General features: G+C 58.2%; 1 protein-coding gene across 4 annotated transcripts in view; it reads right to left on the bottom strand.

Annotated features, from left to right (window-relative positions):
* The window catches only part of GAK (cyclin G associated kinase), a 64,009-nt gene that overhangs the window by 2,805 nt on the left and 44,390 nt on the right, over positions 1-16,814 (bottom strand). Inside the window, exons 16-25 of one of the 4 annotated variants that reach the window (XR_011649740.1) lie at positions 14,907-15,101; positions 14,392-14,509; positions 13,762-13,841; positions 6,056-6,249; positions 5,443-5,574; positions 4,534-4,980; positions 3,715-3,879; positions 3,166-3,288; positions 2,190-2,423; positions 291-1,689 (exon numbers count right to left, since the gene is read on the bottom strand). Coding sequence is in view for 2 of the 4 variants with exons in the window: in XM_071217748.1 (XP_071073849.1) it covers positions 1,562-1,689; positions 2,190-2,306; positions 3,166-3,288; positions 3,715-3,879; positions 4,534-4,980; positions 5,443-5,574; positions 6,056-6,249; positions 13,762-13,841; positions 14,392-14,509; positions 14,907-15,101 (1,699 nt within the window). In the remaining 2 variants the exon portion in view is untranslated. Of the gene's footprint in view, positions 1-290; positions 1,690-2,189; positions 2,424-3,165; positions 3,289-3,714; positions 3,880-4,533; positions 4,981-5,442; positions 5,575-6,055; positions 6,250-13,761; positions 13,842-14,391; positions 14,510-14,906; positions 15,102-16,814 lie in introns of those variants that run through there. The other 3 variants (XM_071217748.1, XR_011649739.1, XM_058301919.2) reach the window with 3 other exon arrangements.

Below are 16,814 nucleotides of genomic sequence, written 5' to 3'. Positions count from 1 at the left end.
CAAGGACCCCACCCCACCCCTCCATCCCTGCCATCGCCTGTCCCTGCGGTTTTGTCGCGGAGGCTTCTACAAACGGCATCCAACCGCCAGCTTCGAGACGGGCTCCCTGTGCGCAGCAGGGCACGCGTGCGCCAAGAGCGCTCCTCTCCACGCAGGGCTCCCTGAAGGACGCCTGGGCGCCGTCCCCCGGGACCCCGCCCACGGGGGACTGTTTCCACCTTGGCGAGTTTGAGATGCAAATCCTTGTCAGAGACGTGGTTTTCCGGTGTTTCTCCCAGCCAGTAGCTTGCCTTTTCATCCTCGTAAAGCCACGGAGAAGTTGTCTAATCTCGACACAGTTCCATTTACCGGTTTTTGCCTTGTCGGTCGTGGCTTGGGTGACGACTCTGGAAACAGCCATCTAGCAGGAGGCCTTTCTCTGCTGCGTGTGCCAAGGCGCCCCGAGCACCTGGGTGCACTGCTGCGCAGGAGCGAGGCTTGGCAAGGTCTCTGCCTGCAGACACCACACGGTCACCTCAGGCGCCTCTGCCACCCACTGCCCCCATGCAGGGGCCGCGGGCCGTCCCCGCTCCTCCAAGCCAGCCGGCGACGACTTCATCTGGTCGGCAGGAATTCCCGCCGCCCGGGCTGGGCAGAGCCGAGCCCCCTGGCCCACTTCTCCGTCTCCAGCCACGCCTTCTCTGCAAGGTCCTGTGTGCACCGTGGGAGCCCATCGGCTCCGTTTCTGTGGCTGCGCCCAGCAGGTTTCGGTCTGGGCTGCGCTGGGTTGTTGCCAGCAGACACCCACGGCGCTCCGAGTGTGCGGACCTTCTGCCCCCCTGCCCTTGCTAAACTCCCTCGTTAGATCAAGATGTTTGTTTGTAGGCGCTTGGAGATTTCCTGCACTGACGACCACGCCACCTGCAGACAGGTGGCGTTTTGTTTCTCCCGGTGCGGCTTCCCGGTAGCGGCAGGGAGGGCGCACGGGCTGAGCCCGTCCCAGGGAAATCACGGGCTCTTTCGCCAGCTCGTACGCGGAGGGCCGAACAGTGCCTCCCACCCGAGGTGTTCCAAGCGCTGACCCAGGTCCTGAGACCTGGCCGTGTTTGGAAATACGTGGCTGAAGACGGGGTCGGTCCAGATGAGGTCCGACTAGATTTGGGGGGGCTACTCCAACAGGACGGGGTCGGTCCAGACGAGGTCCGACTAGATTTGGGGGGGCTATTCCAACAGGACCAGTGTTCTTAAAAGGGGAAATTAGAGAGAGACACGTGGCGAAAAGACGGCCGTGTGGCGATGGGGGCAGCTGCAAGCCCCTGCCCTGCGGCTCAAGGGAACGCGGCCGCCAGTGTGCTGCTCTCGGACCTGGGCCTCAGCCCCGCGGTGGGACGTCTGCGTTTGCAGCCTTTTCTCACAGGTCCTGCGGTGGCCGCCTGCAAGGGCGAGCCCTCGACCTCCTCCATGGAGCCACCTGGCCGGGCGTGGGTCTCGCCAGGCGCTCTTCTTCAGTGGCCGGCACAGGAGCGTGTGCACGAGTCCTTCGCAGGGAGCTCTCCCGCCAACGCTCAGGTTCTCTGCCCACTCACGAGGGATGTGGCCAGGGCAGGCGGCGGGAACCTCGGCAGAGATGCTGGCAGACCGTGGCCCTGCGCGAGCGGCTCAGAGCGCTGACCGACGGAGCCGGGCTGCTCCTGCAGCGGCGCGCAGACGCTAGGAAGCCGAGGGGAGAGGCCTGCGCCGGGTCCGCACTGCCCGGTGCCCTCCAGCTGCCCACACCGACAGGCGGGTGACGGGCCGCTCTCTCCACCCCAGCCCGAGGCCGCAGGCGCTGCCAGGCGCGCCCGCTCTCAGGGCGCTGAGGCCATGGGGGCGGCAGGCAGCGCCCACCTGGGCGGGACGCGGTGGCGGTGCACCTGCCCTCCCTCTTGCCTCCGCCCCCTCCTCAGGGAGCCTCCGTGGCAGACCCGCCCTGCGCAGCACGTCCCTGCGTCCCCACTCGACAGCCGGGGGCTCCACCTTCGCCCCCCCGCCCCGCCCCACCTGCGGGGCCAGCCGAGGGGCAGAGCTACGGTGGGCCCCGGCGCAGCCTGAGTCCACACAGGGAGCAGGTGGGCTTCCAGCCTGAGCCCCTGAAGATGAACCTACACGCACACGACGTCTCGCAGCCCCGCCCTGCCCCGAGCCACCCCCTGCACGCGAAGGCTCTTTACCTTGGAGGCCTGGGCCAAGGTCGCCGAGGTCGGCAAAGGGGTCCAGGCTCGGAGCCTTGGCCTGGCTGGCGGCGGGGCCGGACGGGGCAGTGGGGCCGGGCGGGGCGGCGGGCGGGCCTGGAGGAGCAGAGGGTTAGGAGCGCCCCCCATGCATGCACTCACTCCGCACCAAAGCCGAGCGGTTGAGCGCCCGCCTCCCACATGGGAGGTCCTGGGTTTGGCTACCAGTGCCTCCTAAAAAAAAACAAAAAACAAAAACCAACTCGGGGGAGCCGATGTGGCTCAGTGGTTGAGCGCCGGCTTACACGTAAGGTCCCAGGGTTCAATCCCTGGCCCCCAGTACCTAAAAAAGAAAAGGAAAAAAAGAAAGGAAGGAAAAAAAGACTATTTGTTCATATATAAGAACTTTCACAAATCAGTAGAAAAGAGCTGATACCTATGTTTTAAAAACAGGCAAAGAACATAAAATAGTTCTCAGAAAAAGAACAAGAACCATACAAAGTAAGTCAATCTCACTCATGATGAAAGTATAAACTAAAACAACTCACAATCTGTCAAAGAAACACATTTTAAAGTTATTATCCAACTTTGATCACTGGACTAATAAGTTATAAAATGTACCTAAAGGAAAGAAGGCATTAAATGTTTATAAATAAAGACGTATTCACGTTGACAACACAATCAAGCAATCTTGTATCAGGACTTTCTCAACGCGACAAAGGCAGGAAGCACGCGTGGGCGGCCGGCTGCAAACTTGAGGCTCTACAGCGGCCCGACGGCAGGAGGCCAGCTCGGGACATGGAGACTGCCCCGACGCCTGGGCGCAGTGGGAGGCACGCGGGTCTCAGGAGCGCCACGGGGAGAAAGCCCGTGGGACAGCCAGGCGCCGGGAGGGCAGGCTGCGAGCGCAGCAGGGGTGTCGGTGGCATTTCTAGAATGGGGAGACCAGCGTCACAGGCCACGCGGCTGGGCGTACCTTCTCCGGTGGGTGCGGGGGCCGGCCTGGGTGCGGGGGGCTCGGCCCAGACGTCCCATCCTCCTAGGAGGTCGGGGTGGCTGGCTGAGGGCGCCGTCTTGCCAGGCCCTGCGGGGGACGCCCCTGGGGAGAGCAGAGAGGAGAGCCTTGCCGCCGCCTCGCCGCCCCAGGCCCCTGTCCCGCAGCACGGAGGCCGCGCTGTGACCAGGTCGCACCCGGCAGAGGCTCCTCCACGCCCGACCCCCGATCCCTGAGCACACGGACCCCTGGGGTCCCGCCAAGTCGCCCACGAGCCCTGCCGTCCCGGGTGCACCTCTGTGCGCCCGCGTGGTGTACCAAGGGCGTCCGTTTCTGCACCCCGGCCATCTCCCGCAGAGCCGGCCAGGCTGCCACTCTGCCCCTTGCCCAGGACCCAGGCCCGACCTGGCTGGGGCTGCGCGGCTCCCACCGCCCCAGCTCCTCGGCCCACCCCGCAGAGCTCCGCGCCCAGGGGGCCCGAGTGGGTGCGCAGGAGGCCTCGGGTCCCGGGACGGCCGGGCCAGGCCTCACCCAGGTGCAGGAAGTCGGCGCTGGCGGACGGCGGCGGGGCGCTATGGGCGGAGGGGGGCGCGGCGGCAGGGGCGCTGGGATGCAGGAGCTCGCCGAGGAGGTCGGGGTTGGCGCTGGCCTGGGGCGCGGAGTCTGAAGGCCTCAGGAGAGGGTCAAACGGGTCAGCTGAGGAGAGAGTGCAGGGTCAGGTGCGCCGGGGGGGGGGGGCAGCGACGGCAGGGGGCGAGGACGGGCTGTGCCCATGGGCGGCTGCAGTCCCGATGCAGCCCGGCCCTTCCCCGCGAAGGGAACGAGCTCTGCACGGCACAGCCGTAGCCGCCTGGACTCAGGGCGACGCAGGAGGCAGGTTCAGCTCCCGGGACGCGTGGGCGCATGGGCAGCCCCGTGGAGACGGCAGTGCCCTCGAGGCGCCGCCCATGGCTCCCCGCAGGGGCAGGGCAGGTGGCCCGGCAGCGAGGACGCAGCTCAGGGGCTGCGCGGCCACCACAGGCCAGAAGTCGTGGGCGCCAAGGGAAGCTCCGAGCTGAGGCTGAAGCTCCAGGGCGAACCAGATGGCGCGGGGAGGCGCAGGAGTCACGGAAACGCACCGCCACTCGCCCGCCTCTCGCCCGCGCTTCAACGGGGGGGGCTTTCAGTGAAGACAAGGGCAGCGGCCTCCTGGGCTGGACGGAGGGAAGGCTGCGCAGGCAGGATCCAGGACCGGAGCGGACGCAGGCCGAGCCCTCACCGGCCCGGCCCTGGCAGGGGGATGCGGCCCTGCCCCACACCAGGACCCGGAGCGCGCACGGCCCCGCCCTTCGCCCGAGCACCCGAGCATACCAGCGGTGGACAGATCCCCGTGGGGCGGGTGCTGGGCCCCCGGCGGAGGGGCCGGGCTGGTGAAGAACAGGCTGGGGTCTCCGCCTAGCAGGTTGCCCGTGGGCTCCTCGGGGGCGGCCGTGGGGGGTGTGAGGAGTTGGCTGAGCAGGTCGGCGTTGCTGGGGGCCCCGCAGCCCCGGGCGGGGGGTGCCAGCTCTGGCTGCGCCTCCGAGTGCAGCCCCAGCAGGTCGACGCTGTCCTCCGGGGGCGGCTCAGGCTGTGGGCTCGGCAGCGCCGCCTCCAGGACCGAGCCGGACGAGGCCCCCCGCCCTGCGCCCCCCGCCGGCGGCTCCCCGGGGAAGGCGCCATCCTCATCGGACGGCTCGCTCCTGTCAGCGGCGTCCGCGAGGACCGGCTCGCAGTCTCTGAGGAAGTTGTTTTCTCGGTCGGTTTCTGATTCTTTCTCGTCTGTGGAAAAACCACAAACAGCCAGGTGACAGGTGAGCTCAATGTCCAGCAGAGGCCTTGATCGTCCACAGCCGAGCAGGCCCTGCGGAGGACGCCCTGGCCGCAGACGCTGCCCAATGAGGCACACATTCCGCCCTGAGGACACGTCTCACGTTTAAGGGGCACCGGGGGTTGAACCCAGGACTCCGGAGAAAGCAGGTGTTCCCGAGGGGGCCTTTGAGGGGCTGGGACCCCAGCGTGGGTGGAGCAGGGCAGGAGCGTGGCTGCGCGGGGGCTGTGGCTCCCATGGCCGCGCGGGGCTGGGCGGAGGCCCGGGCTACTGCCCGGGTATGGATGCGGCTGGGGCACCCCACACCCCGCAAGAGCGTACACACGCCTGTGCGCCTCCCCGGGTGGGCTCTGAGTCTGGGGTGCGTAGCTGCGAGGGTGGGTGGGCTTGCCGGCCAGCAAGGCTGCACCTACCGTGTGCGTCCAGCGCCTGCAGGAAGTGGTTGGAGTCGGTGCTGTTGCTCTGGGGGGAGTCCGACTCGGGGGGCTCGGCCTCGGCCTCGTGCGGCACCCCAGGGCATGGCTGCCGCGGCAGCTCGGGCTTACCTGCAGGGCGAGCATCGGGCTGGCTCCGCGGCCGCCGGCCCCCGACACACAGCACACCTGCACACATGCGCCCTGTGCGGTGGGCGCGGCAGCCCAGGCGAGGGCAGCCCGGCAGGCAGGGCCACCCTGAGCACCCCTGGGCAGGCGCCGAGCCAGCCACCCACTTCTCCACCGGCCAGCGCGACAGGCAGGCACGAGGCGGGGCCCAGCCCGCGCAGACACGCGCTGCCCGACACCCGCCTGGGCGGAGGCCCCTCCCAAAGGACCAGAGGCCTGCCGGGGCCTTGGCGCCCGCCCGCGCTGCACTTCTCAAGGCAGGGTCTGCTGCAGCCTTCCCTGCAAAGGTGCATGAGCCGCCGCCCGCAGTGAGGCAGAGCAGCGAGCGCAGAGGAGTGGGGTGTGGCCTGGCCCCCCAAGCCCACCGGGCCGCTCGGGGCCCCCGCCCCCGCCAGGAGGGCTCCCGCGGCCCCTGTGGGCTTACCAAACTTGGACAGCACGTCCAGGCGCTCCTCCCGGCTGGAGAAGAGGATCTGGGGGCTCAGCCCCGCCGAGCTCAGGCTGCCCCATGGCGGGGCCTCGTGCTTCGGCCGCTCTCGGGGCTCCACGTCCACCTCGAGGCTCACCTGGAACAAGTCGGGGTACTTCTCCTGGATGTCACAGGCGTCCAGGTCATACCTGCAAGGGCACAGGGCCACCGTGATGGACCTGCAGGGCAGGGCAGAGAGCAGCGGGCGGCAGACGGGCCGCCAGGGCTCCTGTCCTCTGCCAAACGCCCAGGGGCTGCCAGCGAGCCCTGGCCACGCACAAAACGCCTGGTGCAGGCTGTCCGCGCAGTTGGCACTAACAAATGGCATCTTCGCTGCTAGAACAACCCACGCACGGCTCTGGGCACCGGCCGGTAGTGCGGACAGGGCCGCGCCCTTGCAACGCCCGCGCGCAGGGGAAGCACGCAGCACACAGCGAAGGGCCTTCCTGCAGGTGCTGTCCACCGTGGCCGGGTGCCAGGCTGCTGAGAGGAGCCCACACAGCCAAGAGCTCTGGGACCCACCCCAGGGACTGCGAGGAGGCCCCTGCCCCAGCACCTTCCGCCCATGTCCTGAGAGGATCCAGAACATTCTCCCAGGCCATGCTGGTAAGCCCCAGTCTCGGCTGGGCGGCACGCTTCCAGCGTGGACCCTTCTGTGCTACCTGGCCCTGAACACATACCACCAGTGGCCTCACACAGCAGCAAGGAGAAGCCCAAGGCCGACACGCGCTGGGCTGGCCGCACTGCAGGCCCAGCCCGGCGCCTCCGCGACGCGGGTGAGGGAGGGCAGCCTGCGGCGCCTCCAGGCCAGGGCTGTCCACCGCACACACTAGAAGCACCCAAGACGAGAGTGCTGAAGAGCTGAGGGGCACAGGCCCCTGCCAGGAGACAGCTGGTTCTGTTTCTTACTTCTCTGGACTGTACAGAACTAACAAGCACATGATACTTGAAAACGTTAAGGACGCTTTCCCAACTCCAAAAACACAATTACTCTGCAGGAGAAAGGAAAGCAAAACACAACCAACCTGGGCGGGCACGAAGCAAGCCTGCGCCCCGAGGAGGCGCCTCCAGCCTCTGGCCTCGACGGTCCCGCCCAGCACCAGCCCTGCCCAGCGCCGTCCCTGCCTGCCTCCCAGCGCCCTGGCCCAGAAACTGGCACCCGCTTCCTCTTGTGAGCCGCCCTTCCTAGGTGATGCTGCCTGATAAGGGCACAAGAGGCCCGTGCGCAGGCCGGCAGAAACAGGCAGGAGATACCAGGTGACAGGCTGCGCGGTGCTGAGGTCCACAGAGGGCCCACCAGGGCGGGGATAGCCTCCCACAGGCGCTGGGGGCAGCCCAGGCCTCTGGCCGCTCCCTGAGGCTGGGTGGGCGGTGAGGGCACAATGCAGGGTCTGTGAGCAGGCGAGCAGCCTGGGGCCCTGGCCGTCCAGGGCTTCTGCTCGCTCAGCCGATAAGCAGCACCACACATTTCCACGCCACGGCGGGATACCGTTCAGCTCCCACGGCGCGCCCAGGGCCTGCCGTGCGTCCACTTCACACGTCCAGCTCACACAGGGACGCCCGGTCACTACCACCTGGGGCTGCAAACCCTCCTCTCATGCCACCCCGCCCTGACCAGCCCTCCACAAAGCAATTCCTGCCCCCAGAATGTGCAACTCTTCTGCATCCGTCAGCCAAAGCAACACTTTCTCCGCAATTTGAGGCATTAATCCACTAAGTTTTGGTGTGTAAGGTATGTGGTAAGACACAGCTCTAAAGCGCGTGTGCCAACAAAGGTGTGCACTCGCGTAACCCGCCCGGTGATGACCGCGCGGCCCTGAGGGCCAGGGGCGGTGCCCGCAGGGCCGCGGGGGCCAAGTGCCACTCCACACGCCGAACGAACCTTTCTCTTCAGAAACCACGGAGGTTAGAAGACAGTGGTATAATACAATGAGGATACTGAAAGAGGAAAACTGGCAGCCGAGCATTCTTCATCCAGCAAAACTGTCCTTCAAATATGAAGGTGAATTAAAAATATTCACACACAAACAGAAACTAAAGGAGTTCGTAAAAAAGAATCCACCTTTACAAAAAATATTAAAGGAAGCCTTAAATTGTGAAAGAAACAGATAGGAGAGAGAGGTTAGGAGGAGAATGTAGAAGAAAGAGTAGCAGAATGGATAACCAAAAGAATAAAAAGAATAAAATATGATACGACATATGAAAACCAAATACAACGGGGGAAGGAAATAATGCATTTACAGTAATATCATTGAATGTGAATGGATTAAACTCCCCAATCAAAAGATAAAGGCTGACAAAATGGATTAAAAAACATGAGCTGTCCATATGCTGCTTACAAGAGACTCACCTTAGATGCAGGGACACAAACCAGCTGAAAGCGAAAGGGTGGAAGAAGACATTCTATGCAAGTAGTAACCAAGAAAGAGCAAAGGCAGCTATACTAACACTGGACAAAACAGACTTTAAATGCAAAAAAGTTATGAGATACCGAAGTCGATTATATATTTAGAAAAAGGGACAATCCACCAGGAAGATATAGCAGTTAATGTTTCTGTATACTAATCTTGAACAATCTGAGGAGGAAATCAGGGAAAAAATTCCATTTACAATAGCAACAAAAACACTCAAATACCTAGGAATCAGTTTAACCAAAGTACAGGACCTGTATGCAGAAAACTATAAAATGATGCTAAAAGAAATCAATGAAGACCTAAACAAATGGAAAGACATTATGTGTTCATGGATTGGAAGGCTAAATATTGTGAAGATACCAGTCCTACCCAAACTGATTTATAGATTCAAGGCAATACCAACCAAAATTCCAACAGCCTACTTTACAGAAATAGCAAAGGCAATTACCAAATTCATTTGGAAGGAAAAGTATGCCCACATAGCCAAAAGCATTTTTAAAAAGAAAAGCGACATGGGAGGAATTTCCCTGCCTGACCTTGAAACATATTACAAAGTTACAGTAAAATGGCACAGTACTGGCATAAAGATAGATACATCAGTGGAATAGAATAAAGAGTCCAGAAATAGACTCTCACATCTAAGGACAACTGGTTTTCGAGAGACCTACCAAAGCCATGCTAAAGCAAAAAGTCTCTTCAACAAATGGTGTTGAGAACTGGATATCCATAACCAAAAGAATGAAAGAGGTCCTATCTTACTCCCTACACAAGAATCAACTCAAAATGGATCAAAGACCTACATATAAAGCCAGGAGCGTAAAGCTACTAGAAGAAAATGTAGGGAAACATCTACAAGTCCTTGTGGTAGGTGGTGGTTTCTTGGACCTTATACCCAAAGCATGCTCAACAAAAGAAAAAAATAGATAAATAGGACCTCCTCAAAACTAAACACTTTTGTACCCCAAAGGACTTTGTCAAAAGGTGAAAAGGCAGGTGACTCAATGGGAGAAAATATTTGGAAATCATAAGTCTGATAAGAGTTTAATACCCATGATATAGAGAAATGCTACAACTCAATAATAGAAAAACAAACAAATTAAAAAAAGGGGAAAAGACTTAAATAGACATTGGTCCAAAGAAGAAATACAAATGGCAACAACAACAACAAAAAGTTCAACATCGCTAACAATTAGGGAAATGCAAATCAAAGCTACAGTGAGGTTATTTCACACCTATCAGAATGGCCACTATTAAAAAGACAGAGAGGGAAACGGACTTTGGCCCAGTGGTTAGGGCGTCCGTCTACCACATGGGAGGTCCGCGGTTCAAACCCCGGGCCTCCTTGACCCGTGTGGAGCTGGCCCATGCGCAGTGCTGATGCGCGCAAGGAGTGCCGCGCCACGCAGGGGTGACCCCCGCGTAGGGGAGCCCCACGCGCAAGGAGTGCACCCATAAGGAGAGCCGCCCAGCGCGAAAGAAAGTGCAGCCTGCCCAGGAATGGCGCCGCCCACACTTCCCGTGACGCTGATGACAACAGAAGCGGACAAAGAAACAAGAAGCAGCAAAAAGACACAGAAAACAGACAACCGGGGGAGGGGAATTAAATAAATAAAAATAAATCTTTAAAAAAAAAAAGACAGAGAGGGAAGTGGACTTGGCCCAGTGGATAGGGTGTCCGTCTACCACATGGGAGGTCCACGGTTCAAACCCCAGGCCTCCTTGACCCGTTTGGAGCTGGCCCATGCACAGTGCTGATGCATGCAAGGAGTGCCCTGCCACGCAGGGGTGTCCCCCACGTAGGGGAGCCCCACATGCAAGGAGTGCGCCCGTAAGGAGCGCTGCCCAGCGTGAAAGAAAGTGCAGCCTGCCCAGGAATGGCGCCGCCCACATTTCCCGTGCTGCTGACAACAACAGAAGCGGACAAAGAAACAAGACGCAGCAAATAGACACAGAGAACAGACAACCAGGGGAGGGGGGGGGGATTAAATAAATAAATAAATCTTTTTAAAATAAATAAATAAATAAATAAAAAGACAGAGAACTACAAGTGTTGGAGAGGATGTGGAGAGAGGAACACTTGTAGATTAAAAACTCAGGTCTAGTTGGTCAAATGTATTATAAAAAATCTTCTATATTCTGATTTTTTTGTTTTGTTGGACATCAAGTGAAATGAACATTATGATTTGTCAATATCACATTCTGGGTCCGTCAAATTTAAAAAAAAAAACTATTGTGGTAAAACATACATAACATAAAAATCATTTTAGCCATTTTTATGTGTACAATTCAGTGACATTAAGTACAATGACAATGTGCTGTGACCTTCACCGCTATTTCCAGAACATTTTCATCACCTCAGAAACTCATATCCATCAAGCATAATTCCCCACTCCCCTATGACCCTAGCCCCCAGTAACTACTATTTCACTGTTTTGTTCTAAGTATTTCCTGTAGTGAAATCACACAATATCTGTCCTCACGCCTGGCTTGCTTCCCTCAACACGGTGTGTCTTCAGGGTTCATCGTGCTGCCTCACGCCCAGCACTTCACTTCTTTCCACATTTTGTTCATCGGTGACGCACGGCTGGGCTGCCTCCACCTTTGTTACTGTATATAACGCTGCTAGGGACACTGTGCACAAATATCCACTTGAGTCCTGCTCTTCTTCTGTATAGACGCCTAGAAGCAGAATTGTTGAGTGACGTGGTAATTATTTACCTTTCTGAGGAACCAAAAAACTGTTTTCCACAATGGGGGCCCCATTTTATATTCCCATCAACAATGTACGAGGGTTCCTATTTCTCTGCATCCTTGCCAACACTTGTTCTTTTCCTTTTTTTAAGGTAATAGTTGTCCTCATGGTTGTGACATGATTTCTCACTGGGTTTTGATGTGTGTTTCTCTAACTGCTAATAATGCTGAATCTAGTTCATATGCTTATTGGCCATTTATATATCTTCTTTGGAGAATTACTCAAATCCTTTTCCCATTTTAAAATTAGGTTGTTCTCTGCCTGTTGAGTTGCAGGACTTCTATAACATTCTGGATATTAAACTCTTAACAAATACATGGTTTCCAAATATTTTCTCCCATTCTGCAGGTTACCTTCTCACTTTCCTTAGGGTCTGTCAATTTTTGTCTTATAGTTTAGAGTTGTGTTATTAGGTGCTAACACATTTAGGACTGTGGTATCTTCCATTTTAGCACAGGGCAATGTCACTCCCTCTAATAACACTTCTTGTCTTAGTCTACTCTTTATGATATTGATAAAGGGACATCTCTTTGCTATGTTTGCATAGTATGTCATTTTCCATCATTTCAAACTTCTGGGGTATTTATATGCATACCTCCCCTTTGTAAGTGTGACTCATGTGAACAGCACAGAGATGAGATGGGTTTCTGTCTAGTCCAGTGGTGTTTATCTGTTGATTGGAGTGTTTAGTCCATTTACACTCAATGCAATGACTCACACAGCTGGACTTAAGCCTACCATCTCGCCCTTCGCTGTCTATGCATCCCATCCTGTCCTATTTCTTTGTTTCTCCATTCTTACCTGCGCTTGTGTTAATCACTTATTTTTAAACTCATAATACATTAATTGCTATTTTAAATAATGAATACTCATTTAATATTCCTCAAAAATTTACCTTCCAGTGTTCCCTATTATTTCCTTTGCTAAAATTTCAGGCTTGCTTCTAGGTCATTTTCCATCTGACCTTTAGTACTTCTTCAAATGCAGCAATTCTGTTGACAATAAACTCACCCAAATTTGATTTGCCTGAAAACATCTTTAATTGGCTTTCATTTCTGATGGATTATTTCACTGGATACAGAATTCCAGGTTGACGATTTTTTCCTTCAGCACTTTAAAGAGGTCATCCAAATGACTTCGGGCTTCCACCATTTCAGTTAAATGTCAGCTACAGACTTCTTTTCCTTTGAAAGCCTGGTCCTTTTTTTTATTCCTGAAAGTGCTTTGAATATTTTATTTTTGTTTTCAGCACTTCATCTATGATTTGATTAGGTAGGATTTGCTTTTTATTTCTTTTTTAAATCCTGCTTGGGGTGCACAGAGCTTTTGATTCTACAGTTTCATGTCTTTCATCAGTTTAGTAAAATTTGGCCAATATTTCTTCAATATTGTTTCTGTTCCATCCTCTCTTAGAACTCCAAAGAAAGCGCATGGAACCTTCTCCATGCGTACAAGTGCCTTGTACGCGCCTTTCCATAGCTTTCATTCTTTTCCCAAGTCACTACCCCTCTGTTCTGCCTGTTTGGCTGCTGAACACAGCTACTGAATTTTTATGTAAGTTGTCATGCTTTCCGGTCCTATAGTTTATGGGTCTCTGTATAACATATTCCCAGTCTCTGGTGAAGCCCCATCTCTTCCTGTATATTTTTAAACACATAAATCACAGTTACTGAAGTCCCTGGTATAACTCCGACTTGTGAATTTTTGGTGGGCCTTTCCTGTATTTTCTCCTCTTTGTCTCCAGTCATTTGGTTTCTTTTTTCGAGCACATTTCAAAGGAGGGAAAAAAAGTAGAAATGGGCTGGGAACATATGGGTAACAAAAGTGTAAGATGACAATATGAAAAAGACACAAGACAAACAGAAATATTTAAAAGAATAAAAACGTGGGAAAAAGGACGAGCCATTCTGGTCTTGACAGTGCAGCCGTCAATTCCTGTGGGCCCTGGCCAGGCGCAGCGCTCGGCCACTGAGTGCAGAGCCCTCCACTGCCATGGGGTCAGGCTAGGGTGACCCCTTTGCCAGCTGGGTAGGAAGCAGCAGGGCCGCCGCAGCCTCGGGCGCCGTCTCTAGAGTCCTCTCCATGCAGCAACCCTCCTGCTCCGGCACATTCCGGTGCCCTGGACGGCATGACAGCACAACAGCTGGCCCACCTCAGCCCGGGCCCCGCAGGGTGTGGCACGCAGGAGGTGCCCCGTGAACGTGTGCAGGATGGAGCGTCCACCCCGCTTCACCACACACAGCGTGTTTGCTTCAGTTCTAAAAAGAAACGCACCGGCTGGCCAGCGTCCCCAAGGCCAAGAGTGAGACACCATCACAGCTCAATCTGTGCAGCAGCATCTCGGAGACAAAATACCAGTTCCACAAGAACGGATCCAGACCCCAGAGCCCACGGCACAAACCCCGGCGCGGCTGCCGTGGGCTCTCCTGACGGCCTGGGCAGCTGCTGAGCACCGGGAGCGGTAGCACAGCGCGCTCGGCAGACTTGCTACGTACTTGGCAAATTTCACAGTAGTGGCATTCCGAGGAACGAATCCCGTGTGGAACTGAACCTGGAACATCTTCATGGAAGCCATCTGCGAAGAGAAGGCAAACAGACGCCTCGTGCTGATGAGGGCAAAACCAGACGCTCGCCTCCCCCTTCCAGGACGACGCTACCCCAAGGCGCAGGCGCACACCCCGCTCTCGTGCCCTGTGCCAGGCGCTGGACACTGGACGAGGCAGTGGAACGCCGCTGGGTGGGGCAGGTGGCAGGCAAGGAGGGGGTGAGGAAGAGGCGAGCACGCCAGCAGACGGGTGTGCCCGTGGGCAGGGCCAGCTCCGTGGGCCGTGGTCTTGCAGCCACAAGGCTGAAGGCGCCAGACACTCCTGAGGCCTGGAGAGTCGGCCCGTGCTGCTTAGGAGGAGGCTGGCAACTCCAGATGTGTTGGGCTAAAACCCCCTCTGCCGTGGACCACAGGGAGAAAGGAACTCGATAAGGCATTATCTGACAAGCCTCAAAGCTCCTCCTGGACACTTGAGCTTGAGCCTCCATAGAACCACCAGTGACGCGGCAAGTGCTGACAGCACAGCGCGGCCACCGGAACCGCCAGGACGGGGCAAGCCAAGGAGGCTCTGGCCACTCACCTTGGCCTGTAGCCTCCCTCCGAGCGTGGACCGTGCGTGATAAATCACAACGAGCACGTCTCCTTGAACGGTTATGCCCAGCGGAATGACGGCTCTGCCGTCCTCGATCTTAAAATCCCTAGACGACAGAATGCTCACTTAGGTCAGAAAATGTCTTGGACTGAAGGGCCTTCACAAGGACGACACACTCTAGCAAGAGCTCTGAGACTCTTCTCAAGGCCAAACCCTTAAAACCTGTGCTTCTTAGGCCAGTTTTGGTTCCAATGAACACAAATAATGCCCGGGGTGTTTACTCCAGGAAGGCGCTTCCAGGAGCTGAGGGCGACGCACCACAGACGTCACCCGCCGGATGCCCATGAGACATGGGTTGTGAGGGCTCACCGGCTCACAGCTGCCAAGCTAAGCAGGGCCAAAGGCAGACACACTGTCCCCCGCGGTCCGCCCAGGCCAGCAGCGGGCTCTCCCAGGGGCAAGGGCAAACGCCCGGCCGAGGGGCGCCCGCCGGCAGGACTCACTTCATCTTGTCGTACTCCTGGGAGGTGGTGGTGACGCGCTCCTCGCCCACGTAGACTTCGCAGAAGGGCCTGCAGCCGCTCCTCTGCCTGCTGAACAGCGGTACGGGTGCCATGACGACGGCGCGCACCAGGATCGGCCTGCTATGCGGCGTGACGGGCTCCTCGGCCACCATGTCGCACACGTACTCGATGTACCTGGGGGCCGGCAGCACGGGCGTCAGGCGTGTTCTACGTGCCCGGGGGCACCATGGGCGTCATGTGTGTCCTACGCCCCAGGGGCAGCACAGTGCGTCACGCGTGTCCTACGCCCCAGGGGCAGCACAGTGCGTCACGCGTGTTCTACGCCCCTGAGGGCACCATGGGCGTCACGCGTGTTCTACGCCCCTGGGGCAGCACAGGGTGTAACCAGCATATGAGGAACGGACACTTTATCCGCTCTGGTACATGAATACCTAAACACTGTGTTGATTACAAGCTGACTTAAGGACGCCGTGCTTGTGTGTTCTAGCTGAACAAGCCCCACCTCCAGGGCCCGCTGGGAATCACGCGATTCTACTCAACCAAGCGGCTTCGAGGGGCACGCGGCGTCAAGACCCAGGATTCCCCGTATCGGGGTGACTCCCGAGAATACACCTTCTTCGTTACCCCGCCCCAGGCGACCGTAGCATGAGCCAGAGGGTGACAGCGCACGTGGCAGCCCCTGCCCCAGCGCGTTCTGAGCTAAGACACGTAACAGCAGCAAACGGCAGGACAGGAGCCACCGCCGCGGGGCACGGGGGCTGTGCGGAGGCCCCGGGCCACAGCGCTGGCCACGGGCAAGGCCAGGGGCGGAGGAGGAGGTCCCGACAGGACCCTCGATCCTGAGCTGCAAACCATGGGTGCAGCGTGGCGGCAGTGGTGGGGAAGGCAGCGTGGCGCTCGGGTGTCGCCACGTGGCGATCTAGTCGCCGGCCCGGCTGCTCCTCTGGAGCGCAGGGTCCTTCGCCGAGCCCACGAGCTGTCAGCAGCCAGTTTCCTGCTGCTGGGGAACCGGGACTCTCAGCTCCCAGCGGCCACCGCAGGGCCTGAGCACCGAGGTCCATGTCAGAGCTGGTCAAGGTCTACAGAATAACCACTGTGACCTCCAGATTATCTGCTAAAGAGATCACCTTTCCATGAGCTCAAAGTTTACTGATAAGGGGCCTTAATGACATCAGACTCGCTTGACCTTTGCCATACACTGTGACCTCAGCAGGCAGAGACCTCAAGAACGAGCAGGGGTGAGTGGGAGCCATGAGGTGATGGGCTGAGGTGGTCTGGGCAGGACGCCTCCCTGCAGGGTGGCAGCAGCCGCACGCTCATTTCCATCCAGCTCTGCACATCCCAGGGAGGCACCCAGGGTCCGGGCGGACCCCTGCAGCAGGGCCTCCCGGCTGCTCCCTGCTGCCAGCATGGAGAGGGCGGCATGCGTGCTGGTCTGCGCAGCGCGCCAAGGGGGCTGGGGCCCCTGCTCTCTGGCCAGTGAGACCCTTCCCCCAGGCGCTGAGCCAGCGGGCTGAACCCACCCGGCCCCAGCGGACTTGGGACTCCGCGGGCCCTACGCTGGGAGGGGAGGGCAGGCGCGCCCCCCCAGCTCTGCCTCCCTCCACCGGGCCCAGCTGAGGGAGCCAACGAGGACCCCCAGCCCGGCACCACCAAGGCCCCTCTGGTGTAGGAAGGTAGAGGGGCGGGCACAGGCGGCGGGGCGCCACAGTCCTGAGACAGGCGGGATTCCCAGTAACCAGGACGACGACCCCGACAACCGCCCCGACGGCCCCCCAGACAAGACCCCCAGCCTGCCGAGGCTCTGGGAGCAGCGGGGGCCGCAGGCCACCTGACAGGTGCGCAGGGCTGACAGGGCACCACGGCGGGCTGGTGGGCTGCTCCTGT

The sequence above is a fragment of the Dasypus novemcinctus genome, chromosome 1, assembly GCF_030445035.2.
Source record: "Dasypus novemcinctus isolate mDasNov1 chromosome 1, mDasNov1.1.hap2, whole genome shotgun sequence".
NCBI lineage: Eukaryota > Metazoa > Chordata > Mammalia > Cingulata > Dasypodidae > Dasypus > Dasypus novemcinctus.
This window is presented reverse-complemented; position numbering and strand designations above follow the sequence as displayed.